We start from the raw sequence: 23,308 nt of genomic DNA on the forward strand, positions 1-23,308 counted from the left end.
CAAAATCGAGGGGGGAAATGAACGCAATCTTGTACAATCCTTGGTTTCAGCACGAAGCACTCGTGTTCAACGGATGCAGAGGAGGCCATTTCTTTTGTTAATTTCCTTTGTTGAATCTGGCGTTAACAATAAAATGTTTCCATTGAGGGAAAAGGATTAGACGCCGCTATCTTTTTCCACGCTTGAGTGCATCTGAATGGGTGTTTTTGAAGCGGAAAATCACGAAATACAGCACTTAGGAAGCATTTTAACCCACATAATGATACTTTTTGAAGAGGAAATTACATGCTGAAAAAGTCTATAGTTTCAAAATGCAAAAATGTGGGGTATTTAAAAAGTCGATGTAAAATTTTGGGCCAGTTTTTGCCAAAACTTTCCACTTCCAAACGTAGGTGGCGCTATATATTTCTCTGATGGTGGTACCATAGTACCATGGCGGTACTTACCCAGGCTAATTACACCTGTCCACGGCAGGGTTTTAAAATTGTTATTTCCCAACATTATTACCATGGAGGTCGCGAGGGGGGGGGGCAAGGGGGGGCACTTGCCCCCCCCCCCCCCCCCCCGGAAGGGCAAAAAAAAAAAAAGAGAGAAAAGAAAAAAAAAAGAGGCGCGAAGACAAAGTGGTGTAAATTTAATGAGTTGGGGGGGGGGGGGGACAAAATGTCCCTTCCCCCCTCTAAAACTGATTAATCGAGAATATGTTGAGAAATGCAAGCATTTTTGGCAAACAAATTTTTTGCCCCCCCCTCTAGAAAAAAATCCTGGCGACGCCCATGATTATTACCTACAACCCAACATATTTTACTAGAAGTGTAAAACACATATATCTAATATAATTATATTATGTCAATACATAAATATAAAGTTTTAAGCCAGAAAGCCCCCCCCCTTTCCAGGCCCAGCCCCTCGACCACGCCCTGTCCTGCGTATGCGGTGAATTCCGTGTGATCACTTTTTGTCAGTGAGTACAACACTGCACTGTGAATGAAATATATATAGCGCCACCTACGTTTGGAAGTGGAAAGTTTTGGCAAAAACTGGCTCGAAATTTTACATCAACTTTTTAAATACGCAGAATTTCTGCATTTTGAAACTATGGTCTTGTTCAGCATGCAATTTCCTCTTCAAAAAGTATCATTATGTAGGATAAAATGCTTCCTAAGGGCTGTATTTCGAGATTTTCCGCTTCAATATTCCCCATTCAGATGCACTCAAGCGTGGAAAAAGATAGCGGCGTTTAATCCTTTCGCCTCAATGGAAACATTTTATTGTTAACGCCAGATTCAACAAAGGAATTTAACAAAAGAAATGGCCTCCTCTGCATCCGTTGAACACGTGTGCTTCATGATAAAACGAAGGACTTGCGAAGTTTCGTTCATTTATTTCCACAGTTGCGTTTCAATTTACCTTTCTTATTCAAATTCCAATCACCCAAATCAGATTAATTAACTAAAATCTCAGAATAAAACCCATAATTACACCGTCAGACTGTACAATGCGTCTACGTATACCAGCGATTACACGTGTACAACCAGCATGAGACCTTGATTTTGTTAAAGCCGAATCATAACTTCTATTGATATCAAAAACTTGTACAGTTTTGTGGAACAACAGGGGACTTGCAATCCGGTGTCCCGGGTTCGAATCCTGTGGTTAACAATTTTATTTTTTATTTACTCAAATTATATTCTGTTATGATGCGTGAGTGCCAATTTGTTTTTAAATTGACTTGCAGTATGTGTTAATATTGAAATAACTAAAAATAACACTCTTTTTAATGTAATAATAATTATTCAAATATTTTTAATGTTACGAAATTTCAAAAAAAAGAGACGATGTTTCTGGTAATTGTAAGGTTAATAATAAACCAGGGACCAAAGGGCATTTAAATTCTGGTGTAGCAGCAATCATTTACGGGATTCGCACAGGCAACACATTTTGTTATATAACATATTATTCAATGAGAAAGGTTCTTCAATAATAATATTATGCAATTTACAATAATTTCAATAGATCAATATAAAATCTGAAGGTCTGTACTTGAACACCCCCCCCCCAGCCCCTGGCCCTCCCCAGGCGCTGAACGTGTGGTCCCATTTTCATCAGTAATCGCTTTGACTGAAATCTATGTAGCGCCACCTACGTTTGAAAGTGGAAAGTTTTGGCAAAAACTGGCCCGAAATTTTACATCAACTTTTTAAATACGCAGAATTTCTACATTTTGAAACTATAGTCTTGTTCAGCATGCAATTTCCTCTTCAAAAAGTATAATGATGTAGGATAAAATGCTTCTTAAGGGCTGTATTTCGTGATTTTCCGCTTCAAAAACACCCATTCAGATGCACTCAAGCGTGGAAAAAGATAGCGGCGTCTAATCCTTTTCCCTCAATGGAAACATTTTATTGTTAACGCCAGATTCAACAAAGGAAATTAACAAAAGAAATGGCCTCCTCTGCATCCGTTGAACACGTGTGCTTCATTATAAAACCAGGGATTTACCAGGCTTCGTTCATTTATTACAACAGTAGCGTTTCAGTGTGCATCTTCTATACCCCTTCCCGATCTAATTTTGATTATACTCATTGGTTTTCTTTCCTTAAATCTCAGATTTAAACGCAATATTAACATCGTAAGACTGCACAATGCGTCTACGTGTACCAGCGCTTGCACGTGTTCGCCTGGCATGAAACCTAGCATTTGTCAAAGCCAAACAAAAACACTGCTGGAAAGTGAAATCGTGTAAAGTCTTGTGGAACGGCGGCAGACTTCCAACCCGGTGCCCCGAGTTCGAGTCCTGTTGTTAACATTTTTCTCAATTTCTTTTTTAAATCATGCGCAATGCTAAATCAAATTCTAAAAGATGTCGAATTTATTTTTTAATGACTAAAAATAATATTTATTTTTTTAATATTATGATTTGAAATGTTTCGAAGGTAAACAATGGTAATAATTGATTAAAGAATCTACTCTTGCCCATGAGAACGCATTTAAATTTGGGGTTACGTAGCAATATTTGTTTATAAAGAGTTCACACAGAGATTTTGCAAAAGAAAGGTTATTTTACCTTTTGTTATTTCGATAAATGCATTACACAATTTGTTTTCAGGATATGTGCTGTCTTTCTTTTTCTTCAAATCATAAAGGGCAAGAGCCAAAAAATACGTTCAATTTTAACTGAAAATATGGTCCAAGCTTGGCTTTTGGTCCAAGTTTGGCTTTGTAGTGTTCTGAGTTTTTTTAGACATTTATCTCAGTTAACTCTGAATAAAAAAACGAAAGTGTTCCTGGTTACGTCAATGGATTGTCAGGTATTGACTTTCCGAAACTCTCTAGTGGGCCTTCAAAAACTACCTGAAGTAAAGTTAACAATAAATAAGCAACCTATGCATAGGTTGCTTATTTATTGTTAACTATGCGGACCTTTAACCGCAAAAAACTTAAGCTTTTATATAAAAAGTTTTACATGGTATTAGTAAAACATAAAACCATTTGATGCATGATGTGCGCTCATTGGATGAAAGTTTATGGCATTTAACAAAACGGACATCTCTAACTTTGCATTCAAGTTCATGTCATGTGCACACCGAAAATTGAAATTCCCCATCCCAATGCGAACAGTGCACTAATGAACAGTTTAACACGGACATGTTTAGGTACTGAGATTCAACATTGGTGGTACGAGTTATATTCAGTTCTTTTTCATCCAAGTTCCTCGTAGTGCATCGGCAGCGGTCGGCCTATCCTCTGGTCTCAGTTGTAAGATGGATTCCACGTACTCACGACAGTCTTTATCGATTTGTCTCAAAGGTCTAGGCCAGCGGAGAGGCGAGGTCATCCGGGCCCGTATCCTGGGCACATCGTCGCAGCCAAACGGCAGGTAGCCGCATACCATGAAGAACATCACAACGCCGGTGGACCACACGTCGGCCGGCTTCAACCCCCGGGCCGTACGGTCTAACACCTCGGGTGCGGCGTAGGCGGGAGAACCGTAGATCCCCTCCCGGTGTTGGGACGGCGGGTCGGATTCGGTCCTCTCGGTGAGTGAAACGGCACATCCCATATCGCAAAGTTTCACTATACCCTCATCTCCTGTGACTAAAATATTCTCGCATTTGATGTCTCTGTGAACCACGTCTTGGCTGTGCATGTACGCCACTGCGTCCAAAATTTGTCTGAAGAACTTTCGCGCCAATTTTATAGAGAGCCGTCTGCGCAGGTGCACGAACTTTCTCAGGTCGCCGTTCTGCGCATGCTCCATGAAAATCCAGAGGGACCCCGCCTCCACGAAGTGATCATAAACGTCGATGATGTTTCCGTGATCCAGTCTGGACAGGATCTGGAATTCCTGCGAGGCGTTAGAGATTGGGTCGTCATTTTCTCGCGAGAGTGGAGTGATTTTGGCGGCAACATGGCGACCGTGTCGTCTGCTAAATGCAAGTTTGACGGTGGAGAAGCGGCCACGCCCAATGACGGCTCTTTGGTCGACTTCGTAGTCTTCGTTCAAGGTCGTGTGTCCCATCATTCAGAAGTTGATCCTGTAAAGGTGTAAACCTAAAAAAATGAATCAATTACTGCAGGGATTTATTACTTCATGCGGAATATTTGTAGCTTTAAAACCCAAAAGGTTTTGGATCAGAACAACACCCGGCAATACACCGTATGAGGATTTTTTCCCTCTGGAACTAACTTGGACAAAATACAGTGTTGAACTGCACTCTTTCCAGTAGCAAATTCCCACTTCAACTACAGTTATCTGCAATATTTACATTTGGTGTGTCACTCCAAAATCTCCGTTTAACAAATTTGACAAGGTAATCTTCATGCTTCCATTATTCAATCAAAAGCAGGGGCTATTGTCTGCATACGGTTGAGCTGATATCTATCTGTCAATCATGAATGTGTGCAGGGGATGATCGACGTGTCATCTCGAGTTCACATGCACTATTTCTGCGTTAGCAGAAAGACAAACACTGACAAGTATCTCAATACGACCAAAAAATAGTATCAATACTCTGACGAGTCTCTGTAAATTTACGAATTTATACCTATTATAGGCATAATGATTTTCATGCAGAATTATACAGGTTATTTTACAAAATTTCGCATAAAAACTCCTTCACATTAGTAATTTGTACAGACTCACGCCAGAGTATTGTAATTATTGTGAACTGTCATAATATTTTTTCAATTTCTGTTAAATAAAAATTGGCTACTTACACTTTGTTTTCTAGATGTTTTGCGTCTCAAGAGTCAGGCACTGAAAAGAACTGTTTGCATTTTTTTTAATCACGCGCGCGTACATGAACACAGCGTACACGCACAGATAGCGTACAAGCACAAAATGTGATGTCTAGATCCTCCAAAACTGAGACCAAGCAACTCAAATTGAGAATGTTCCATTTCTTCGTCAGAGAACCCCGGAAGCCTCACAGTGGACTCAAAATATTGGAAGTTAATATGATTGTCGAAACTCAAAATTGGCGTTGTAGATCAGTAATTTTGTCCAAAAGCGCACTGAAAGTCTGAAGTTCAAGAGGCTATCACAGTGGTCAATACAAGAGTGACGTCATTCTTTGGCATGGAAATGGCGGTCGAGTGTGGGCACTTACCACGTGTGTTATTTTCACAAATCATACGGAGTGTTACAGATTTTAGCCAAAATAAACCCTACATTGATTTGGAGAGGGTTTCGAGCACCATTCAGAATGACGGCTTTGCATGAGGGAGAATTTATGTTAATGGCGAAAGTGAACCATAAATAATTTAATTAACAATTTATTTTCCCGCTCAATCTTGATGTACTGCAGGTAAAAAGGCGAGTCACAGACTCCGTATATTTCACAGTAACGATCGTTTCATGGAAGATTTTACAGAAAAGTGTTTCCCAGAAGGAGAACATTAAACACTGTCTGCGAAAGATCTTTCGTTGCAGTTGATGTTGATGCCTGCCAAGGAACGCAGTGGGTCCCCCGAAGATTCCACAAGAAAAACGGACTTTTGTTCCAAATGCAGACCATTCTTTTCAAGTTGGAAATTTTTCATTTTCCTCACGTTAATCATCCATCTAGCTCCATCAAGTGAAAGGCTGATGCAAGACTTTTATTTTGGAGGTTAAAATGGCAATGTACGTCTCCGTCCATCCATCTCCGTCTTGTTACAATATCAGAACCACACGGAGGCAATTCCGCAAGAAACGTCCGGGTGATTTTGGCACAATCCACGGCTCAATCCGCCAGGAACAAATTTCGCTGGTCTCCCTTTCCCGTACCGTGTCATCAAAGTGATCCGCACCGTGTACAGAACAATCAATCCAGGCTATCATTGTCAGTCAAAAATCGTCACCGTTATGATCCTATCTTCGCCCGTGTCTGATAGCGGCTGTTGATTTGCCTCTTATCGTTGTCACAAATGAGCGTTAATGATGATGATATTGACTGATTGTCTCGTGTGTGATAACGTCACCGCTACAGACACTTCGCTAGTGTAGTGGTATTCAAACAACCATTCTTGTAATAACACACACGGAATATTAATTACAACTGCTATATTCACGGACATACAGATCTGCATTCGTAATGAGAATATGCATTCCTCCTTCAGCATCGACCGACAAGGAAAATCACGGCTCGAAATACCTCTTTAAGACGCAACTTAAGGCGAACAGCAAATGCGCCAGAAGGATGACAATAGAAAGTCAAACAGTCTCAACAGTCACGATGAATTGTAACGGGCCTTCTATTTGCATTGCCCCAAGCGCTCCCAGTCCAAATTTGCGCAACACTAAACCTTCTTGTTACCTCCGCCAAGGAGGTTATGTTTTCATCAGCGTTGGTTTGTTTGTTTGTTGGTTGGTTGGTTTGTCTGTGAACAGGATAACTCAAAAAGTTATAGACGGATTTTCATGAAATTTTGTTTAGGGGTGGTCCTTGGTATAAGTACAAATCGATTTGATTTTGGAAGTGATCCGGATCTGGGTCTGGATCCAGGAATTAGGATTCTTCACCATTTATGCGAGTATTTCTTTTGGGTGTACTGACAATATGGCGGGGAATTGTTTAGCCTTGGCGGAGGTTTGTGCTCTGTAATTCAACAACGAAAGACACACAAGAATTATCGGTTTCCAATTTCTATTTCAGATTCTTTTTTTCTTTCAGATGAGTTTGACAGCTCAAACTATAATTGAAAAAGACATAAAAGCTTACAAATATAGAAACACAAAAATCGACTTTTGCATCCTGACTTTGTACAATATCCAATGGCATTGAGATCTGAAAGTTACCAATAAGACGTTCTAGATTTCCAGATTGGTTGTAAAGGTCAGTGTATAACCACAATGGAAGAACTTGCTGCCGAAACTGAGACACTAATGGCTATAAGTAAATATTTGAACCTCCCTTCTCAATGACAACAAACACTCCCTGTGCCTGTATTGTTGTAAGGTTACAATATACACCCCGAGACTATTCGCATCAGGTCACTGCTTTACAAGTGTTTAATACTATCCATTACCAAACACCCAGAACGTTTCTTAAACCTAGTCTTTGGTTTGTCTCTAGCTCATGTGTAAACAACATGCCTGAAGCCGAAATGGAGACGAAGCCGAGGTTTGAGAAATGGCCTCAGTACTTGCATTTCTTTTGCACCACCAAATTAATCAAGGGCGCCCTCTATTGACATGGTAACATCTTTGTCATTTTGTTTCCTTATTTTTGTTAAAATTAATTACAATGGAATTTCGTGTCTGTGTCCGTATTCTACATCGAGGAGGAAGAACAAATGTCCTTGATTGACCTTTCTGGCAAAATAACCTGATGATTGTAAATAGGTTCATTTTGGAGAGACTGTTAACAAAAACTCAGTGCAATTCCAACATAGCAGGAAACTCAAGTTTGATTCCAACCAGGTTAAAAAAAATAATAAACAAGAAAATTTGTGCAAATTTCATCTTTACAGTAAGTCGTTAAGCTATATAAGATCATTTGCTTTACTTGTTTGAAGCAATACAAAATTGCTCAAAATCATAAGTAGAATGAATAATTAATCTGTTGAAGTTTCAGCTTCGTTGACACATTTGAGAATCTCTATCTTCAATTTAAACATGGTTTTTCTTATCAAATTGATAGGTCCCTTCTCCAATAACTACCAATGTTCCTACGTACCTTTAATAGGCAAGTCTGCATAATTTTATATTTCCTCAAATGTTTGTGGCAGTTGATGTTCAAGGTAAGAGTTTAAAAGTTGCTGTTAAAAAAAAGACTAAATTATAATATTTTTCCAAATCATGAGACAGAAGACCAGTCCCAGGCATGCAGCGAGCCGTCGCTACCTGATGACATCACCACGCAGGGTTGCCATGGATGCCAGGCATGGCATAATATCCCCACATCCTGATTGGCTGATTCGCCCGTTATGTGACCTTCGTGGCTGAAGACGGGCTTTACCATTGGTGGAGAGTTTGAGCGTTGCTGCCATGTTGAAGTGTCGTAGATGTCCACACATCCATTCAATCCTGTAAACAAAAAATGGAAATTCTATTTATTTGCCGGATATACATGTATTCCGTTCTGACAAATCAAGTTGACAAAAAGCTACATTTCCTCTTTATATTATTCTTTATGCTACTTTCATTCAAATGAAAAGGATAAAGTTATTTAGAATGACATGAAAAGTGATAATTCTTACCAGATACTGAGAGCAAAGTCTTTTCTGTTGGACACCACTGTAAGAAAATACAATGAAATCACATCAGGAAAAATGAATCCTATAGCGCCTATAAAATTGGATGCACCAGGCCAAAAGGCCAAAGTATTCCAAATGATTTAATTCAGCGTATATCAGACATTCACCATCAATAAAAAAATCCTGTGATCTTTATGCTAAACAATGGCGTCTGAATTTTAGGACCTGAAAAGAGTTGATCACTTCAAATCATACATACCTTCACTGTTAAATTTCCTGACTTCCTTAGTCTTCTTTCATCTCCAAGTTTAACATGGTGCAGTGGTGATTCAAGGTTTCTTAAGTCTCTGATAAGAAGTTCACCGCTGGAGCAGAGGCTAACAACTGTTGCCACAGTAGCATCCAGCTTGGGTTTCTTACAAGCAATGTCTCCTTCATTAGAGGGATCTAGATTAGTGTCTGATGTACACCTGAGGTCAAAGGTCCATGTTGCTCCCCCCTTGCAAGAGGTATTCTCATTGGAGCTTTCAGGAATTGAAGTATCTAAGCCTACATGTGATTGGTCAATGTCTTTGGGGGATGAGTCTCCATCTAGTATGCTCTGTTCAGTTCCAGTTCTTGAATTACTCATGAGGTGGTTACTGGGTGGTGATTGGCTTGAAGGTATTCTCAGGTCATGAATATTAATGAGGCCCCTCTGGGTATTGCACGTCACTAACTCGTTCTCATTCAGAAATTTCATCTCCACCACACAGTCAGCTTTCCCAAAATCTATAAAAAAAAAACAATTATTGGAGATTCATAAATTAAACAAAATTCCTAATCAAAGGAGGATGAATGTCTTAGAAACTCTATTGGCATGAGTCTTCTAGACATTTTTTTTTCACTTTTACTTACAATGTGGATGCTTGGATCCTCAGTTTGAGCATGAACATTCTTTGTATGAAAACATGGACAGTTATTTGTCAGTCTTTTTGTTGGGTTCAAAGTTCACAGACTTGCCAATCAGACAAAAATGCTACACAAATCTTTGTGCTAAGCTCAAATTGATCAGCCAAGAAGCAGTCACAATCCAAATAAATTGCTCTTCAGTTGGGCCACTGGCTTGCTTCTGCTAAGCAAATATTTGTTGCACTTAGCAGATTTCTGTGTTTCTCCATGAAATCAGGTCTGTTTACTTGTTAAGTACTTCCCCGTATTTTTATCTCACCTGTCGCTATCACCTCTTTTGTCCCGACATCAGCAACCTGCAGATTGGACATCGTAGAGCCAAACGCTACGTGACCTTTGTGACCTGGCCGTTGGGCCACGCCCCTGACCCCACCCCTGACTCCGCCCCCTTCTGTCGCTCGTCCAGGCACTGTGGGCAGCTTCTTAATGACATCATTGGTCTCTGTGTCCAGTTGCCATACATCCAGGTGTGGGCTGGCATGACTACCAGTGACAATCAGTCTGGATGAGAGAGAGCAAAAAAAGACCCCAAAATGGAAACAGTGAATAATAAGTGAATGCATCTGGAAATACATTGGTTTAATGTACAAAATCCAACTGGTCCCCCCCCCCAATTTTTTTTATTCAAATTAAAGTAAGTTTAAAAGTTTTCTGGAAAATCATTATCTAGAATGAATTTTCATTTTTGTAATGATGATAGGGTAAAAAGTAAACATCGGTTGAAAAAGTGCAGCTACCTCATAATAACAGCTGTGTACATTTATGTTTCAGTGACGTCAAATTATATTTACAAATGTACTTTACATTAAAATCATATTTGTGGTGTCTACTAAAATATATCTCCTCAGTGCGCAGGAAAACTTGCACACTGTACTTTTTTGTCGCCATTATTTACCTTTTCCAACCCTCCAGTTCTAAACTCCTTCCCAACTTGTGTCACTTAAAAAATCACTGTGTTTGTCACATCCCTATGACCTTGCCTATTTTTGAGACAATATTGACACATCCCTGATAACATCAGGCAAACCCCATTGAATATTCAAGTACTCTAACCCCAGGCAATGATCACACCACTATAGCCTTCAGGCTGTCTGTGTTGGTTCGTATCTATCAATTTCTTGTTTGCTTAGTCCCAGGAGTTGTATGCATCCGTGTGCTTCAGCTTTTCATAATTATCTGTGGGATATAGTCATTTAAAGGTAAGTTTGATTTCTTCGCCTCTTTTTGAGCAGTTACTTGTCAAATGGGATTTTTGCTGGTCACGTCATAAAGCTGGTCATGGCCTAAAGTACCTCACTGTCACTTGTGAATGGGGGGGGGGGGGCCCTAGACACCATTTTGGGTGCTCTTTGAAGCGGACAATCCTGGACGCCCATCTGCCACTTGGTGGTGCTATTCATTTATGCTAACAAGAACAAATGTGCAAAAAAAAAACTTGACCACAGAGGCCAACCTCCCCCCCTCACTAACCCCCCCCCCTCCTCCCCCACCCACCCCCGTGACATCCCTGGCTATGCTGAAATAAACATAAAGTTATTTAAAAATAATAAAAATGGACCTCGGTTTCTTGTGACCCCCTCCTATTAAGGCCGGTTCATACTCGGCGCAAAAGCGAATGCGAACGCAAATTTGTGACGTCAGGGCAAGTTTTCACACTGCGAATTCGCAAAAGTTGAACACATTTTAACTCCGGGAATTTCGCAGCAAATGGTTCGTGACATCAAATTCGCATCGCATTCGCATGAAGTATGAACCGACCTTAATACTGGCCTGAAGAACTTGAAAACCACTTACCTTGGTCGAGTTCCTCTGAGATACTTCAAGCAGTGGATGGGCTTATCACTGAAGCCTCCTCTCAACATCTTGAAGTCTCTGTCCTTAGTCAGTCCTGCCGCTGTCTTGCTGCTGGACTCCCACGTCAGCTTGGCCGGGATGCTCATCTCTAAGATCTCATTGCGACAGTCTGGACTGCAGCCAGCTACAAAGATACCTGCAGTGATAGGGAACAAAAGACGACTTTAAAAAGGCAAAAGCAGCGCCTGAGAGCTTTTTTTCTAAGGAATTTTTTTAATAACTTTTTGGAACATTTCTACTTTTTCTTTGCGCTGTCCTTGTTTTCTTTTTAAGATTGTGGCATTGGGGATGGGGATGGACAAGACTTTTTTTTTTGTTATCAAAGGACATTGGAGAAGATCTTACCGTTCTTTTCGTTCCATTCAATTACACAAGTTGGCTGGGGCAGGTCAAACATATGCAGATGTTTGTAACTGTGGAAGAAAAAAAAGACGAAAAATACTGTGACCATCTAATCTGCGTATAGATGCATTAATTAAAAACTGACTAATTAGACCTAGTATAGTAGTAATTTAACAGAAACCTGTTACAATTTACAAAAATACAAAATGCAAAGAGCAAGCAGGTGATCTTGACAGAGATTTTTAACTGTGCGTGCAGAAAAGTTGCAAGATACATGTAGGTCCTGCCCTGTAGTTTTCTATTTTAACTTTAAGTTCGGTAGTCCAAAAAGGGATAGCTCAACACGAAAAGTGTGAATCGACATGTCGTTTAGAATAGACGTACGCTGTCAATAACTTACGATTTCATGGACTTGATGATCCAGTCATCGAAAAATTCGTCATCGTCAATCGCGTCCATAGCTCAAAGAATAATCCTCTGATGGTATAAACTACCTAGCATAACAATTTCTGCAAAAATACAACAAAAATCATGAACCGGGGTTCACATCGCGAATACACAAACCATACAACCAATCGGACTGGTGTCCTGCTCCGCTTCGGCCTTTCTAATAACAAAGAGCACGTTGCACGGTAGCCCGACTATTCATGAAACTTGTTTACATACGTCACACGTTACACGTGCACTGGCCGAAAGGTTGACAGTTCCCGCGAAAAAGTTATAACACAAACTTCATTAATGTCTTCCTTCTAGCACTGTCTGAATTGTCTAAGCTTCTAATAAGTATTCAGTAAACACATCAAAGGATGTTTGTTGTTGTTGCAGCAATCAAAATGAATAATTTCTTTGCCCTTTTGCCTACGGTTGTTTGGCAAGGCAGCAATTAGTTCCGTATAATTTTTTTTTAAAACTCCAAGCCAGGATACATTTTGTTCATTTGTAATATATATATATATAATAATTTATTGTGGTAATTTTGTTTATTTACATCACAAGGGCGGATCCAGAACGCATTTTTTATTGGGGGTGGGGGGCCAAAAAATGTTGGTCCCCCAAAAAGTGGGTCCGAAAAATTCCGGCGTGGGGTTCAGGTCCCGCTTTTGGGCCCCGAATTTTTTTTTTTAATTCTCTGTGGTGCGATCTGAGGCAGTTTCTGACCACCAATTATTTTTTTAGGAAAAGATGGTAGTCACTACGCAGTTCGTGATTTTTTTTTTTTTTTTTGGGGGGGGGGGGGGGGTTGCATGGCCCCCTTTGGCGCCCCCCCCCCCCCCCCCCCCGGATCCTTTCTTGTTACATCATAACTCTTATAATGACAAGCCCGGGGAATATCTCGCTTCAGGCCTATCATTTTGTTTCTTGCCGGTCTCAAAAAGTCTGAACTTATGAGAGGAAAAGTGAATGCCCTTTTTTATGATTGCTTGGTATAGGCCTAATTGCAACAAAACAATGACTGAAGGCATGAAAATGCACATCCGGCAGCCGAGGACAACGGGGTCAATTGGTTATCTTTCAAATTGGTGAACTTTGACGCGCTCTTTGGAACTTTATGTTTGATTTCCTGACGAGCAAATACAGTTTCAGCTGTTCCATGGAGCGTACTTTGCAACTTCAAGGACCCTGAAAAACCAGTTTGTATAGGCCCCTAGTATGTGCAGCTACCTGGCGAGTGCTTACCTGGAAAGTAATGCAGCCATTTTGTGGTTCTGCAAACTTTTGAGATCAAAATACCAAGTTCTCTAACTTTCATAGTTCTAATATTTCAGGTAAGTCTGTGTAATTTTATAGGCAGTTTGCAGCCGAGCTCCTTTTGTTCTTTCTTTCTCTTTTGCATGACTGAGTTTTCAGTCATATCAAGTGGCGTAAAATGGGTTATTAGCAGGGGAAGGGACTTAATTTGGGGCATCGGGAAAGGGTGCATTACCGGGGAGGGGGGGGGGGGGCACAGGCCTCGAGTAGGGGATACCAGGACAGTGCACCTGTCACCGAAGTTATGGCACTTGTCAAAGTTACTATACAAAGACAGTTGAATAGGATAATAGGTATGTGGTATAACTGTTATCATAAATAATAATTATGATCCATCAATAACATAATCGACTGGCAATTTCTAACCTCTAGGTCAAATACCTCGAGTCAACTCCTCAAGATGCCGGAGGCTGAGCCGTTGGAGCCCTTCTACGTCTCCGTGATCATGACCCTGTTGGCGTGGGTGGTGTGGATCTACGATGCGCTCACGTACATCCCGTGTTACGTCGCGGCGTCCCCCTTCCGCCACCGACGCGACCGCATGAAGGGCGTCAACGTCGGCAAAGGGTAATGGTGTAGTTCAGGACCCCGCTCTTTGAAAAATAAAATCACTGCCAAGTTTCACAGACAAATAAATTTCAGTAACCAAAATTGATTCAAAGCTAAAGGAACTCCAAGGAAGAACATATAAGTACAATTTTTCAGAAGATTATATAGAATTAAAATTGGACTGTCTTTTTTGTTCTTGGAGATTGCTTGTTAGAATTTGCCTGCAATTTTCTCTAACTTTGGTTTATTTTTGTGGATTGCTAGTTGTATGTTTGTACTTTGGCCGAATAAATGATAAAACAATATTAATAAAATCCATTTTTATTATACTGACTCATCCAAATAGTTGGCGATGTTGAAACGTAACAAGGATGTTTTGAAAAGAGGCTAGCATGTTGAAGTTAGAAAAAAAAATTGTGGGGTAAAATCATTGCAACAATGACAACACAAAACGGCATCATCTGAATAAACGATGAGAAAGTCTTATTTTCTGCCAACATATTGTTGAAAATTTTGTAAAGTAAGGAAAAGAAGGAAGGCTTGATATTGCAGATGTGATTTTGGAAAGATAAAAACCAGACTTAGTTTGAATTAAAGCAAAAGTGGGATTATATACTACACTGTTACAATTCAGAGACCGGGCGGGGCCATACCGAGACTCCTCCCATCCTCGCCGGCTGACCACCCACCCTCATGAGAAGTACCAGACTCTGGACGGGGAGTTTGAGCACGTGACGTACAAGTACGGCAAAATGCCTTGCCTGGGGACACGGGAGATATATAAGGAAGAGGATGAGATGCAACCCAACGGAAAATCATTTAAAAAGGTTTGGGATGCCTTTTAACATTTTACTTCTCTCTGTTTCCATCCATATTTTTTTTCCATATTCCTCCTCTGTCTTTGATTCTTTTATTATCAAAAGGATGCTTCCAAAATAATAAGACCGTAAGGTGCATAGTTCCTCGTTCCTTTCCACTTTATTGTTTGGTCCTCCCCTTCTTTTAAGCCCCACCTCTTTTGCTCTGCCTCTTTACACTTCATTATTTCATAGCTGTTGATTCTTCCGTTGCCTGAAGAAGAGATTTAAGTAATGTGATTGCATCTTGATAAAACTCTCAGTGTGCTCTGCCTCATAAGGGATATTAATGGAAAAAAGGTTTTTTATTCAACATTTCATTGATTCAAATACTGAGTACCTCTTTTAATTTTGAGTGTACCATTGTGCCATCTGAAATGTTTAAAGTATAGTTTTTACATGTTGAATTTGTCAACTTTTTAATTTGTCTGTTCACAGCTGGTGATGGGTGAGTACATTTGGCAGACCTATGAAGAAACTTTCACTGCTGTAGATTGTCTTGGGCGGGGCCTACGCAGCCTCGGGGTCCAACACAAGGAGAACGTTCTCATCTTTGCTGAAACAAGAGCAGAGTTCCTGATTTCCCTGCAGGCTTGCTTCAGGTACGGTTTCACCGGTAAGTTTCCAGATTTTTTGAAGGACATTGAACATTGTTGTATTTATATTCGAGTCATTGTATTAATTTAGGGTCCAAGGTGCGACATTTTCCCTGTCTCTATTACCATGGTATACTTTGTAATTTGCCATTCATGTATCATTAAGAATGACTTCAAATGTTTTTTTATTAGTTGGGTAGGTTATTTATGTATAATAGTTTGCTTTTCATAATCACTCTTGGAGGAAGACTGCATTAAATGGACTGCATCAGAATCATAAAATCACAAATGTCAGATGTAACAGGGACAGGGGAAAAAATGGACCCCAAATTTATAGAATGACCAATTTACAGTGGTGTTCTAACGATGGATGAATTTCTTTCTTTTTGAAGTGACAACCACACACCCCACGGTTCCATGCCCATCTTAGGCCAATTTCCATGGAGCTGTGCGAAGCTGAAGCACAAGAAATGTGCTTAATATGGCAATAGCAAGACATAAGTACAGAATTTGCTGAACAAAAAATGTTGCCATTTTCAGTTTGTGCCAATACTTGGATGCATCTACCTTGAAAACTCACAGGGCATCGTTTATAAATTAGTGATTTTCTAAAAAGAAATTTAATTATTTTTTTGGGTAGTGGTGACACTTTATGCTACGCTAGGAGAGAAGGCAATCATACATGGCATCAAAGAGACAGGAGTTCGCGTTGTCATCACAAGTTCGAGTCTTCTGCCCAAATTTAAGGTTTGTGCTTGTCTGAAATTTGCAAATCAACAAACGAATAAATTCAGTGACGCAAAATGAGCTTTTGAAGGATGACATTTTTGTGCTTTTATGAAAGTGATTTAAGAAGTATATGGTTTCTTTCTAAAAACCAAGAGTTCATTTTAAAAAATGGCCCTCAATATTGAGCTTGGATACAGTGGCAAGTACACCCAAACTCTACTCCTCCAATGAAAATGAAAAGTACTTAAAGAAGGTTCCCGATTGGTTGAAAGTGTGCCTAATTTGCATTGCTGATATGCATAACTTAGTGTTACCTTATAAGGCCATATATTTTGACAGTGCTTCGCTTCACAAGGTAACATACCACAAATAAAAGGATACACAAATTTTTGTTGGATTGTTTTATTTGGATACCGATTTCTTCATTTCTGACAGGCTATTCAGAAAGATATCCCCCAAATTGAGACCATTGTCTACATGGAGGACCAGCTGACCAAAACAGACACCAGCAAGTTCAGTGATGAAATGAAGCTTTACTCTTTCCAATCAGTCGTCAAACATGGGGAATCAAACACAGGTTTGGAAAAAAAACACAAAAAGGAATTTTATATCAAATTTGCAAAAATCTGGAAAATTGGTTTTGAATAATTTGAAGAGCCATACCACAGTGGATTTTTACCAAATGTTTAATCAAGAATTTTAATCATTCCATTTCTCCCTTGAGTATTATTGATACAAATCAATACTACATATTCAAAAAGAATGTTCATATCTCATTTTATTTAAGTTTTATTGTTTCTGGGATACTTCTTTTTATTATTTTTTTTCAGATACAACTCGCGCTCAACCTGATCCTGATGATCTAGCAATCATCATGTATACCAGTGGCTCCACTGGTATACCGAAAGGCGTCATGATGTCCCATAAGAATATCATGTCTATGGTGTCGGGCGCCAAGAACAGAATACCTCACTCAAGGTACGTGAACATGAACGAGTGACTTTCATTCCAATATGGTCGTACAGGGTGAGTAAAAAAAAAACCAATGTCATTTTTTTTCTTCGGCAAACTACAGCGGCATCGCTCAGCTGGTATCGGACGATACCTGTGTCTGTTTCCTGCCCTTGGCTCACATCCTAGAGGTGGTCCTGGAGTGCAGCCTCCTCTCTGAGGGGTGTCGGCTTGGCTACTCCTCCCCACTCACCATGACTGATATCTCCAGTAAAGTCAAGAAGGGAAGCAAGGGGGACGTGTCTGTGCTGAAACCAACCGTCATGGCGACAGTTCCTGTGAGTTAAGAAAATCATAATGCTATAATTGAAGTTTTTTATACACTTTCTGTCGGCTTGTGCGAAATCATCACAAGCTTACTTGGGTGAGACTCCAACCCACTGCCTCCTGCTTACAAGTGCAGGATGAGGATTTTCTTTCTGAATATGGTGAGTGAATATATCGGCTCAAAATGGTGTTTATAGGAGTTGAAGAGGTGATATATAACTCAATGGACATTGTTCATTGTTTTCATTCTGTTTTATTATTATTAAACGCCAGTTACTCAGGCTGAAAGCAAATGTGAAAGCAAATTTGTGACGACAAGACAAGCTTTTGCAATGCAAATTTGCAAAGTTGAACACATTTCAACTTGGCAAATTTTGCAGCCAATATTTTCGGACGTCAAAACTGTGTACTGGCCTTAACACCCAAGTCAAAGGACAATCAGATTTTTGAGGAACCAAAAAGTAATTCATCGATTTCCATTGAGCAGACTCTGTGAACAAAGCAAATGACTGCAACAGGTGAGATTAGTGAAGGTTAAATAATTACAAATCATCAGGTGAAGTTATATCAGAGTTCATAATTTGCAACAATGTCAATTACAATTTTTGTTGTGTTTTGTTTTGTTTTAGCTGATTATCGATCGGCTCTACAAAGGCGTGATGGACAAAGTCAACAGTGGCTCTCCCCTACAGAGGGCGCTCTTCAAGTTTGCCTACGACTACAAGCTGCGACACATTGAGCAAGGATTTGACACGCCCATTTTCAACATGTTCGTAAATTTTTCTGTAAATGTTTTGTTACATGTTTTGTATTTTTCGCTATATATGTTTTCTGTATATGTTTTGCTATACCTTACAAAAAAGTTAATTAATGTTTTTTTTCTCGTACAGGCTGATTTTTTCTCGGATGAGGGACATGCTTGGTGGTAACATGAAGCTCATGCTGTGTGGGGGCGCTGCACTGTCGCAAAGCGCCCAACACTTCATGCAGTGCTGCTTCTGCACATGCATAATGCAAGGCTACGGACTGACAGAGACAAGCGGGGGTGGCACTGTTGCAGAACGTGAGTGTAAAATTGTGGATGTTTTCATGTAGAAAGTCAGAATAATATGTATTTCTGTTTAGCCTTCAACTCAGGCCCGTCGCTAAGGGGGGGGGGAGCCAGAGAGGCGGCCCCCTCCCCCCAGCGGGCAACTGACCCCCCCCCCCCCCATCAGCAAAAAAGTTCTTTACAAAGTGTTTTTTCCTGTACCCTAGCTGGTACTGAGCCCCCCTCCCCCAATTGCTGGAGCTGGCGATGGTGCTGCTTCAACTCAAAACTCCCAGAAGAAATCTCCATCATAATTTAGTACCATAAGACACATTAAAAACAAAAGGTTGTTGAGAAAGCAACAAGTAATTTTGGCCCAAAGTCAATAATTAAATTTTTTTTTTTTCAGCCGGTGACTTCATCACACGTCACGTGGGTCAGCCGCTGTCATGCTGCGAGATTAAGCTACTTGAGTGGCAAGAAGGTGAGATTAGTTTTCAGTTTCTGAGTTCATTTGTAAAGTTGAAACTTGCAAGATCTGAGGTTGAGCATCAAGATATTTGCAAAGGTCAATGGTTCAAGTCCAACATGGACGTTTATCTCACAAGTTCTCCAAAATCCTAAAGAAGTAACTTGAATCATTAGTGTTGTAGTAAGGTCCATCACAAAACTTCCAACGTCCATCATAAGTCGATCACAAGTCCATCACAAGTCCATCACAAGTCCATCACAAGTCCATCACAAGTCCATCACAAGTCCATCACAAGTCAATCACAAAATCACAAGTCCATCACAAGTCCATCGCAAGTCCATCGCAAGTCCATCACAAGTCCATCATAAGTCGATCACAAGTCCATCACAAGTCAGTCACAAGTCAGTCACAAGTCAATCACAAGTCAATCACAAGTTAATCACAAGTCAATCACAAGTCAATCTCATGTCAATCACAAGTCAATCACAAGTCAATCTCTTGTCAATCACAAGTCAATCACAAGTCAATCACAAGTCGTCCAGTTCCTAGTCAACTCACAAGATATTCAACTGAACTGATGTAACAAAGGCATTTCTTTGTCATTGCTCGTCCCCTGTTACTTGTGACTGGACTTGTGAATTGACTTGTGATCGTTCTCTACTTCAGGTGGTTACACCCCGGAGGACAGGCCCCACCCCCGGGGGGAGATCCTGATAGGCGGGGGAAACGTTGCCATGGGATACTACAAGAATGACGCCCTGACTGACGAGTACTTCAAGACGGTCGACGGCCAGCGATGGTTCTACACAGGGGACATTGGGGAAATGCTGCCCGATGGAACACTCAGAATTATTGGTCAGATTTTTCTCACTCTTATATTTCGTTTTTATTGGAGGTATAAATTTGAAACGATAAAATGTGACTTGATTGAAGTGATTGTGAAGTCGCCATACATTTTTTTTTATGTAATAAAATTGCGTAGTGCAGAAAAATTGAGCCTTTTCAAAGAATATCACGCTGTTAATGACTGTTTGGTTTGTGACTGTCTTGAAATGTGGAAGACATCTGGCCAAATTTTAGAGAAAAAGGTCTAGAGAATTTATACTAAGATGTAGGCCTACCAGACAAGTTTCAGAATGTGTACACCTAGTGCCCTTGTTGCATAAAAAATATGGGCATTAATGTCACAAATGTTTGTCGGCAATATAATAAGTACTAACTCACCACTTGCACTGCCACTCAATTTGAGGCAACAGTTAATTATGTCACAAAATTCCATCAATAATTCATCATGAATTTATCTCGCTATTATTGCACTCTAAATGGTAAAACTTTTACCTTTGTACTCCATAGATCGCAAGAAGGACCTTGTCAAGCTCCAGACTGGTGAGTACGTCTCCTTGGCGACGATAGAGACGGTCCTCAAGAAATCGCCCTATGTCGAGAACATCTGCATCTATGCCGACGGTGACTTTGACTACTGCATTGCCCTGGTGGTTCCCTACAGGAATAATCTGGAGGTACAAGAATCTTATTCACGAATTTTCCTTTTTTGTCTGCTCTGGACCTCAAGGTCGGTTCATACAGTGAATTTCAGTTTGAAAGCAAAGTTTTTAAGTTAACGGTGAACGTCACAATCAAATTTCAATTGTTGTCGAAATGAAATTTGCCTTGCTTTCGTTTTCGCTTAGAGTATGAACTTGCCTTCATGTGATACCCACACATGGAAAAAGAAATTTTCGAGACAAATTGTGAAAGATTCACTTTAGAGAATTACTTTTTATTGTTTGACAGAGTGCGGCCAAAGAGCAGGGTTTATCCGGCAAGTCCTTCGAGGAGATATGCTCCAGTAAGAAGATGGAGCAAGTGGTACTGGTCTCCATGGCAAAGGTTGCTATGGAAGGTAAGCTACCATGGAAACACATCTGACCAGTGTTCTTACATCGAGTTATACTTGAGAGTTTGTGTGGTGTACATTAAGTCACATTTGTAAGAAAAATTGAAAAGTTTGTATGAATTTGTTTCTGGATCACGAGTCAAATCACAAGTTAAATCACAAGTCATTGCAAGCCTATAACAAGTCGGGTCACAGGTAAAGCCACAAGCCACATCATTGGTCAAATCACAACCAATGGGATGAACAATGACAATGCAGTTGTCCACTTGAGACTGCAAGACTTGTGATTGACTTGTAATGACATAATCACAACTCTAGTTTCTCAAGCTCACCGATATTTGAATGTTCCCTTGACTTCCAGGCAAACTCCAGAAGTGGGAGGTCCCCCGGAAAGTGAAGCTGTGCACAGAAGTCTGGCTGCCGGAAACCGGGCTCATCACGGATGCCTTCAAGCTGAAACGGCGCGCCCTGTCGGAATACTACAAGGAAACTATCAAGGAAATGTACTACAGTTAGTGGGAGACAAGTACTGCATATTTCATGGGACCAAGGTGAAGTTTTGCAGAGGTATTGCAAGATTCTATAGTCTCTTTTTAACCTGCTGGTAAAACTGTAAAAAGTGGCTGTCAACTTCAACTTTTTAGGATCAAACTGTTAAAGAGTCTGAGCGTGTTGATATACTGTCATTGAGATTGCGTGGGATATTTTTTCACAACATAGTTGACGTGAAATAGTACAGAGACAAATGTATAGACACCGCTTTTCTTTACACCATGTCATATGGGTGAATTATAGGCAAGGATAGAGCAGAGTTTTTCAGTACTAATCATTTAGTCTTGAAGTGTGTGACCAAAGAACCAAAGATGTCAAATTTAATCAAAATGTATCAAATGTTTTCTAAAATTTGTTTTGATGTTATTAAAAGTTTTCTATTTCAAATAAAAATCTAATAAGTATATATTATTGAAGTCTTTAGTGCTAAATTGTACAATGTTGCCAAAAACCTTGCAATAGACAGAATCCAAAATTTTTTAAAATAATTTTTGAAAATATTTTTAGCATGGTGTAAATATTTCCATTATTCCAGTGATCACTGTTTTAGAGTTTTACTTAGACTAGTAATCACCAAAACTATCTACGGTACGAGTCACAAATTAAAGAAATGTTGTCATTTTTACTTCACGTGGTTTCAGTTTTTGCTTTTCATCTTGCATTAAAGTTATGCCAGCAGTTTTGCACTAGGAAGCAGAAGGTGCTATAGCTTATAATTTTTTCTTGTAGCTTCTCAGACAACCAAGTATTCAGTGCATCCATTAGATCTACGTATTGGAAAAACTCTGTACTAAAATACTCAGAATTATTAAAAGCTAGATACTAAAATGGAAAATAAATGAAATATTCCACAACTGAAACATTCGGTACCATCAATACAATAAATAAAGCATGGACGGCAACTCAAGAAAGTCATTTGCTGCAGTGACGTCTGTTTTTTATTCAAGCATTTCATTGTATCTCAAGGGCTGCTACAGAGTGGTTGAAATCTACACAAAGTCATGAGCGGTTTGCGTGAGACGCAGCTATTTCTGAGATGGTGGATTATCATACTGCTCATTCTTACTGCGAGTCGACCACAAGTCATTCGTTCTAAATTGAGTCACATGCTTTTCAATGGACCGTGACTAAGGCATTCCTTTGTCAATGTCAACTTTATCCTCTGTTACTTTGTGACCTGACTTTTAAACTTGACTTGTGATTGACTCGATGACAACTGAAGTGCAGGATGAAGTAAAGGCTGGGGTGGAGGTACACAAAAAGTCTAGAACCTAGCTAGCCCTAGTCTATGGCCTGCACTGGAGTACATGTAGACTGCCAGCATACAGAGTCTACTCCAGTGCGGGCCTTAGACTGGGGCTAGCCCCTGGCCTAGTTTTCCCAATTTTGGACTCCTGAACTTCAAGCCAACTTTTGGTCATTACCTCCACAGATCCTGACTCAAATACAGCACTTTCCTTACATCCATCCAATCAGCATGAAAGCATTGTTGTACATTTTGGCTACACTGTTGTAGCAAAATCCATGTACGGCATTCATCCATGTAACTTTCTTGACATTCAGACATCAGCAGATTTACCATGAGTAGTATAACTATACCATCTCAAGAAATAGCTGGTACTACGCACAATATTAGCTTTATACTAGTTTTATAGTGACTACCTTTTTACTGTTTACTGTTTACTGTACACTTAAAGTGTGTTACTATCAGAGCGGCGAAAGTGCATCATGATTGGCCGATCAGTCGTTATAGAAACTGTTACAATAACC

At 40.0% G+C, this 23,308-nt stretch overlaps 3 protein-coding genes across 3 annotated transcripts; 1 reads left to right on the plus strand and 2 right to left on the minus strand.

Annotated features, from left to right (window-relative positions):
* Nucleotides 1-2,958: 2,958 nt before the first annotated feature.
* LOC119723415 (testis-specific serine/threonine-protein kinase 3-like) lies at nucleotides 2,959-4,543 on the minus strand. Its single transcript, XM_038194035.1, has one exon. It carries the CDS (start codon nucleotides 4,523-4,525, stop codon nucleotides 3,692-3,694), a length of 834 nt encoding a protein of 277 aa, XP_038049963.1. The 5' UTR covers nucleotides 4,526-4,543; the 3' UTR covers nucleotides 2,959-3,691.
* A 2,570-nt stretch (nucleotides 4,544-7,113) lies between these two features.
* On the minus strand, nucleotides 7,114-12,498 carry LOC119723418 (WD repeat-containing protein 73-like). The gene is made up of 7 exons (XM_038194037.1): nucleotides 12,230-12,498; nucleotides 11,833-11,900; nucleotides 11,428-11,623; nucleotides 9,893-10,134; nucleotides 8,942-9,453; nucleotides 8,686-8,722; nucleotides 7,114-8,512 (listed from the first exon to the last, which is right to left on the minus strand). The coding sequence occupies exons 1-7, from the start codon at nucleotides 12,286-12,288 to the stop codon at nucleotides 8,283-8,285; spliced, it is 1,344 nt and encodes a 447-aa protein (XP_038049965.1). The 5' UTR covers nucleotides 12,289-12,498; the 3' UTR covers nucleotides 7,114-8,282.
* On the plus strand, nucleotides 10,733-22,453 carry LOC119723416 (long-chain-fatty-acid--CoA ligase 4-like). The gene is made up of 15 exons (XM_038194036.1): nucleotides 10,733-10,832; nucleotides 13,951-14,145; nucleotides 14,762-14,954; nucleotides 15,423-15,600; nucleotides 16,221-16,327; nucleotides 16,745-16,886; nucleotides 17,140-17,287; nucleotides 17,385-17,598; nucleotides 18,217-18,356; nucleotides 18,478-18,650; nucleotides 19,027-19,101; nucleotides 19,756-19,944; nucleotides 20,443-20,609; nucleotides 20,884-20,992; nucleotides 21,348-22,453. The coding sequence occupies exons 2-15, from the start codon at nucleotides 13,979-13,981 to the stop codon at nucleotides 21,500-21,502; spliced, it is 2,157 nt and encodes a 718-aa protein (XP_038049964.1). The 5' UTR covers nucleotides 10,733-10,832; nucleotides 13,951-13,978; the 3' UTR covers nucleotides 21,503-22,453.
* The last annotated feature ends 855 nt before the right edge of the window (nucleotides 22,454-23,308 follow it).

The sequence above is a fragment of the Patiria miniata genome, unplaced genomic scaffold (genome assembly GCF_015706575.1).
Source record: "Patiria miniata isolate m_02_andy unplaced genomic scaffold, ASM1570657v1 HiC_scaffold_17, whole genome shotgun sequence".
NCBI classification, from domain to species: Eukaryota; Metazoa; Echinodermata; class Asteroidea; order Valvatida; family Asterinidae; genus Patiria; species Patiria miniata.

Excerpts from the sequence above, each read along its gene's own strand:
- LOC119723418 (XM_038194037.1), bottom strand. The coding sequence starts at position 12,288 with ATGGACGCGATTGACGATGACGAATTTTTCGATGACTGGATCATCAAG. Across the intron at positions 11,624-11,832 it reads TGAATGGAACGAAAAGAACG|GTATCTTTGTAGCTGGCTGC; the intron begins GTAAGATCTTCT and ends CTATCACTGCAG. Across the intron at positions 8,723-8,941 it reads CAGGAAATTTAACAGTGAAG|TGGTGTCCAACAGAAAAGAC; the intron begins GTATGTATGATT and ends ATTTTCTTACAG.
- LOC119723415 (XM_038194035.1), bottom strand. The coding sequence starts at position 4,525 with ATGATGGGACACACGACCTTGAACGAAGACTACGAAGTCGACCAAAGA.
- LOC119723416 (XM_038194036.1), top strand. The coding sequence starts at position 13,979 with ATGCCGGAGGCTGAGCCGTTGGAGCCCTTCTACGTCTCCGTGATCATG. Across the intron at positions 14,146-14,761 it reads GGCGTCAACGTCGGCAAAGG|AGACCGGGCGGGGCCATACC; the intron begins GTAATGGTGTAG and ends GTTACAATTCAG. Across the intron at positions 19,945-20,442 it reads TGGAACACTCAGAATTATTG|ATCGCAAGAAGGACCTTGTC; the intron begins GTCAGATTTTTC and ends TGTACTCCATAG.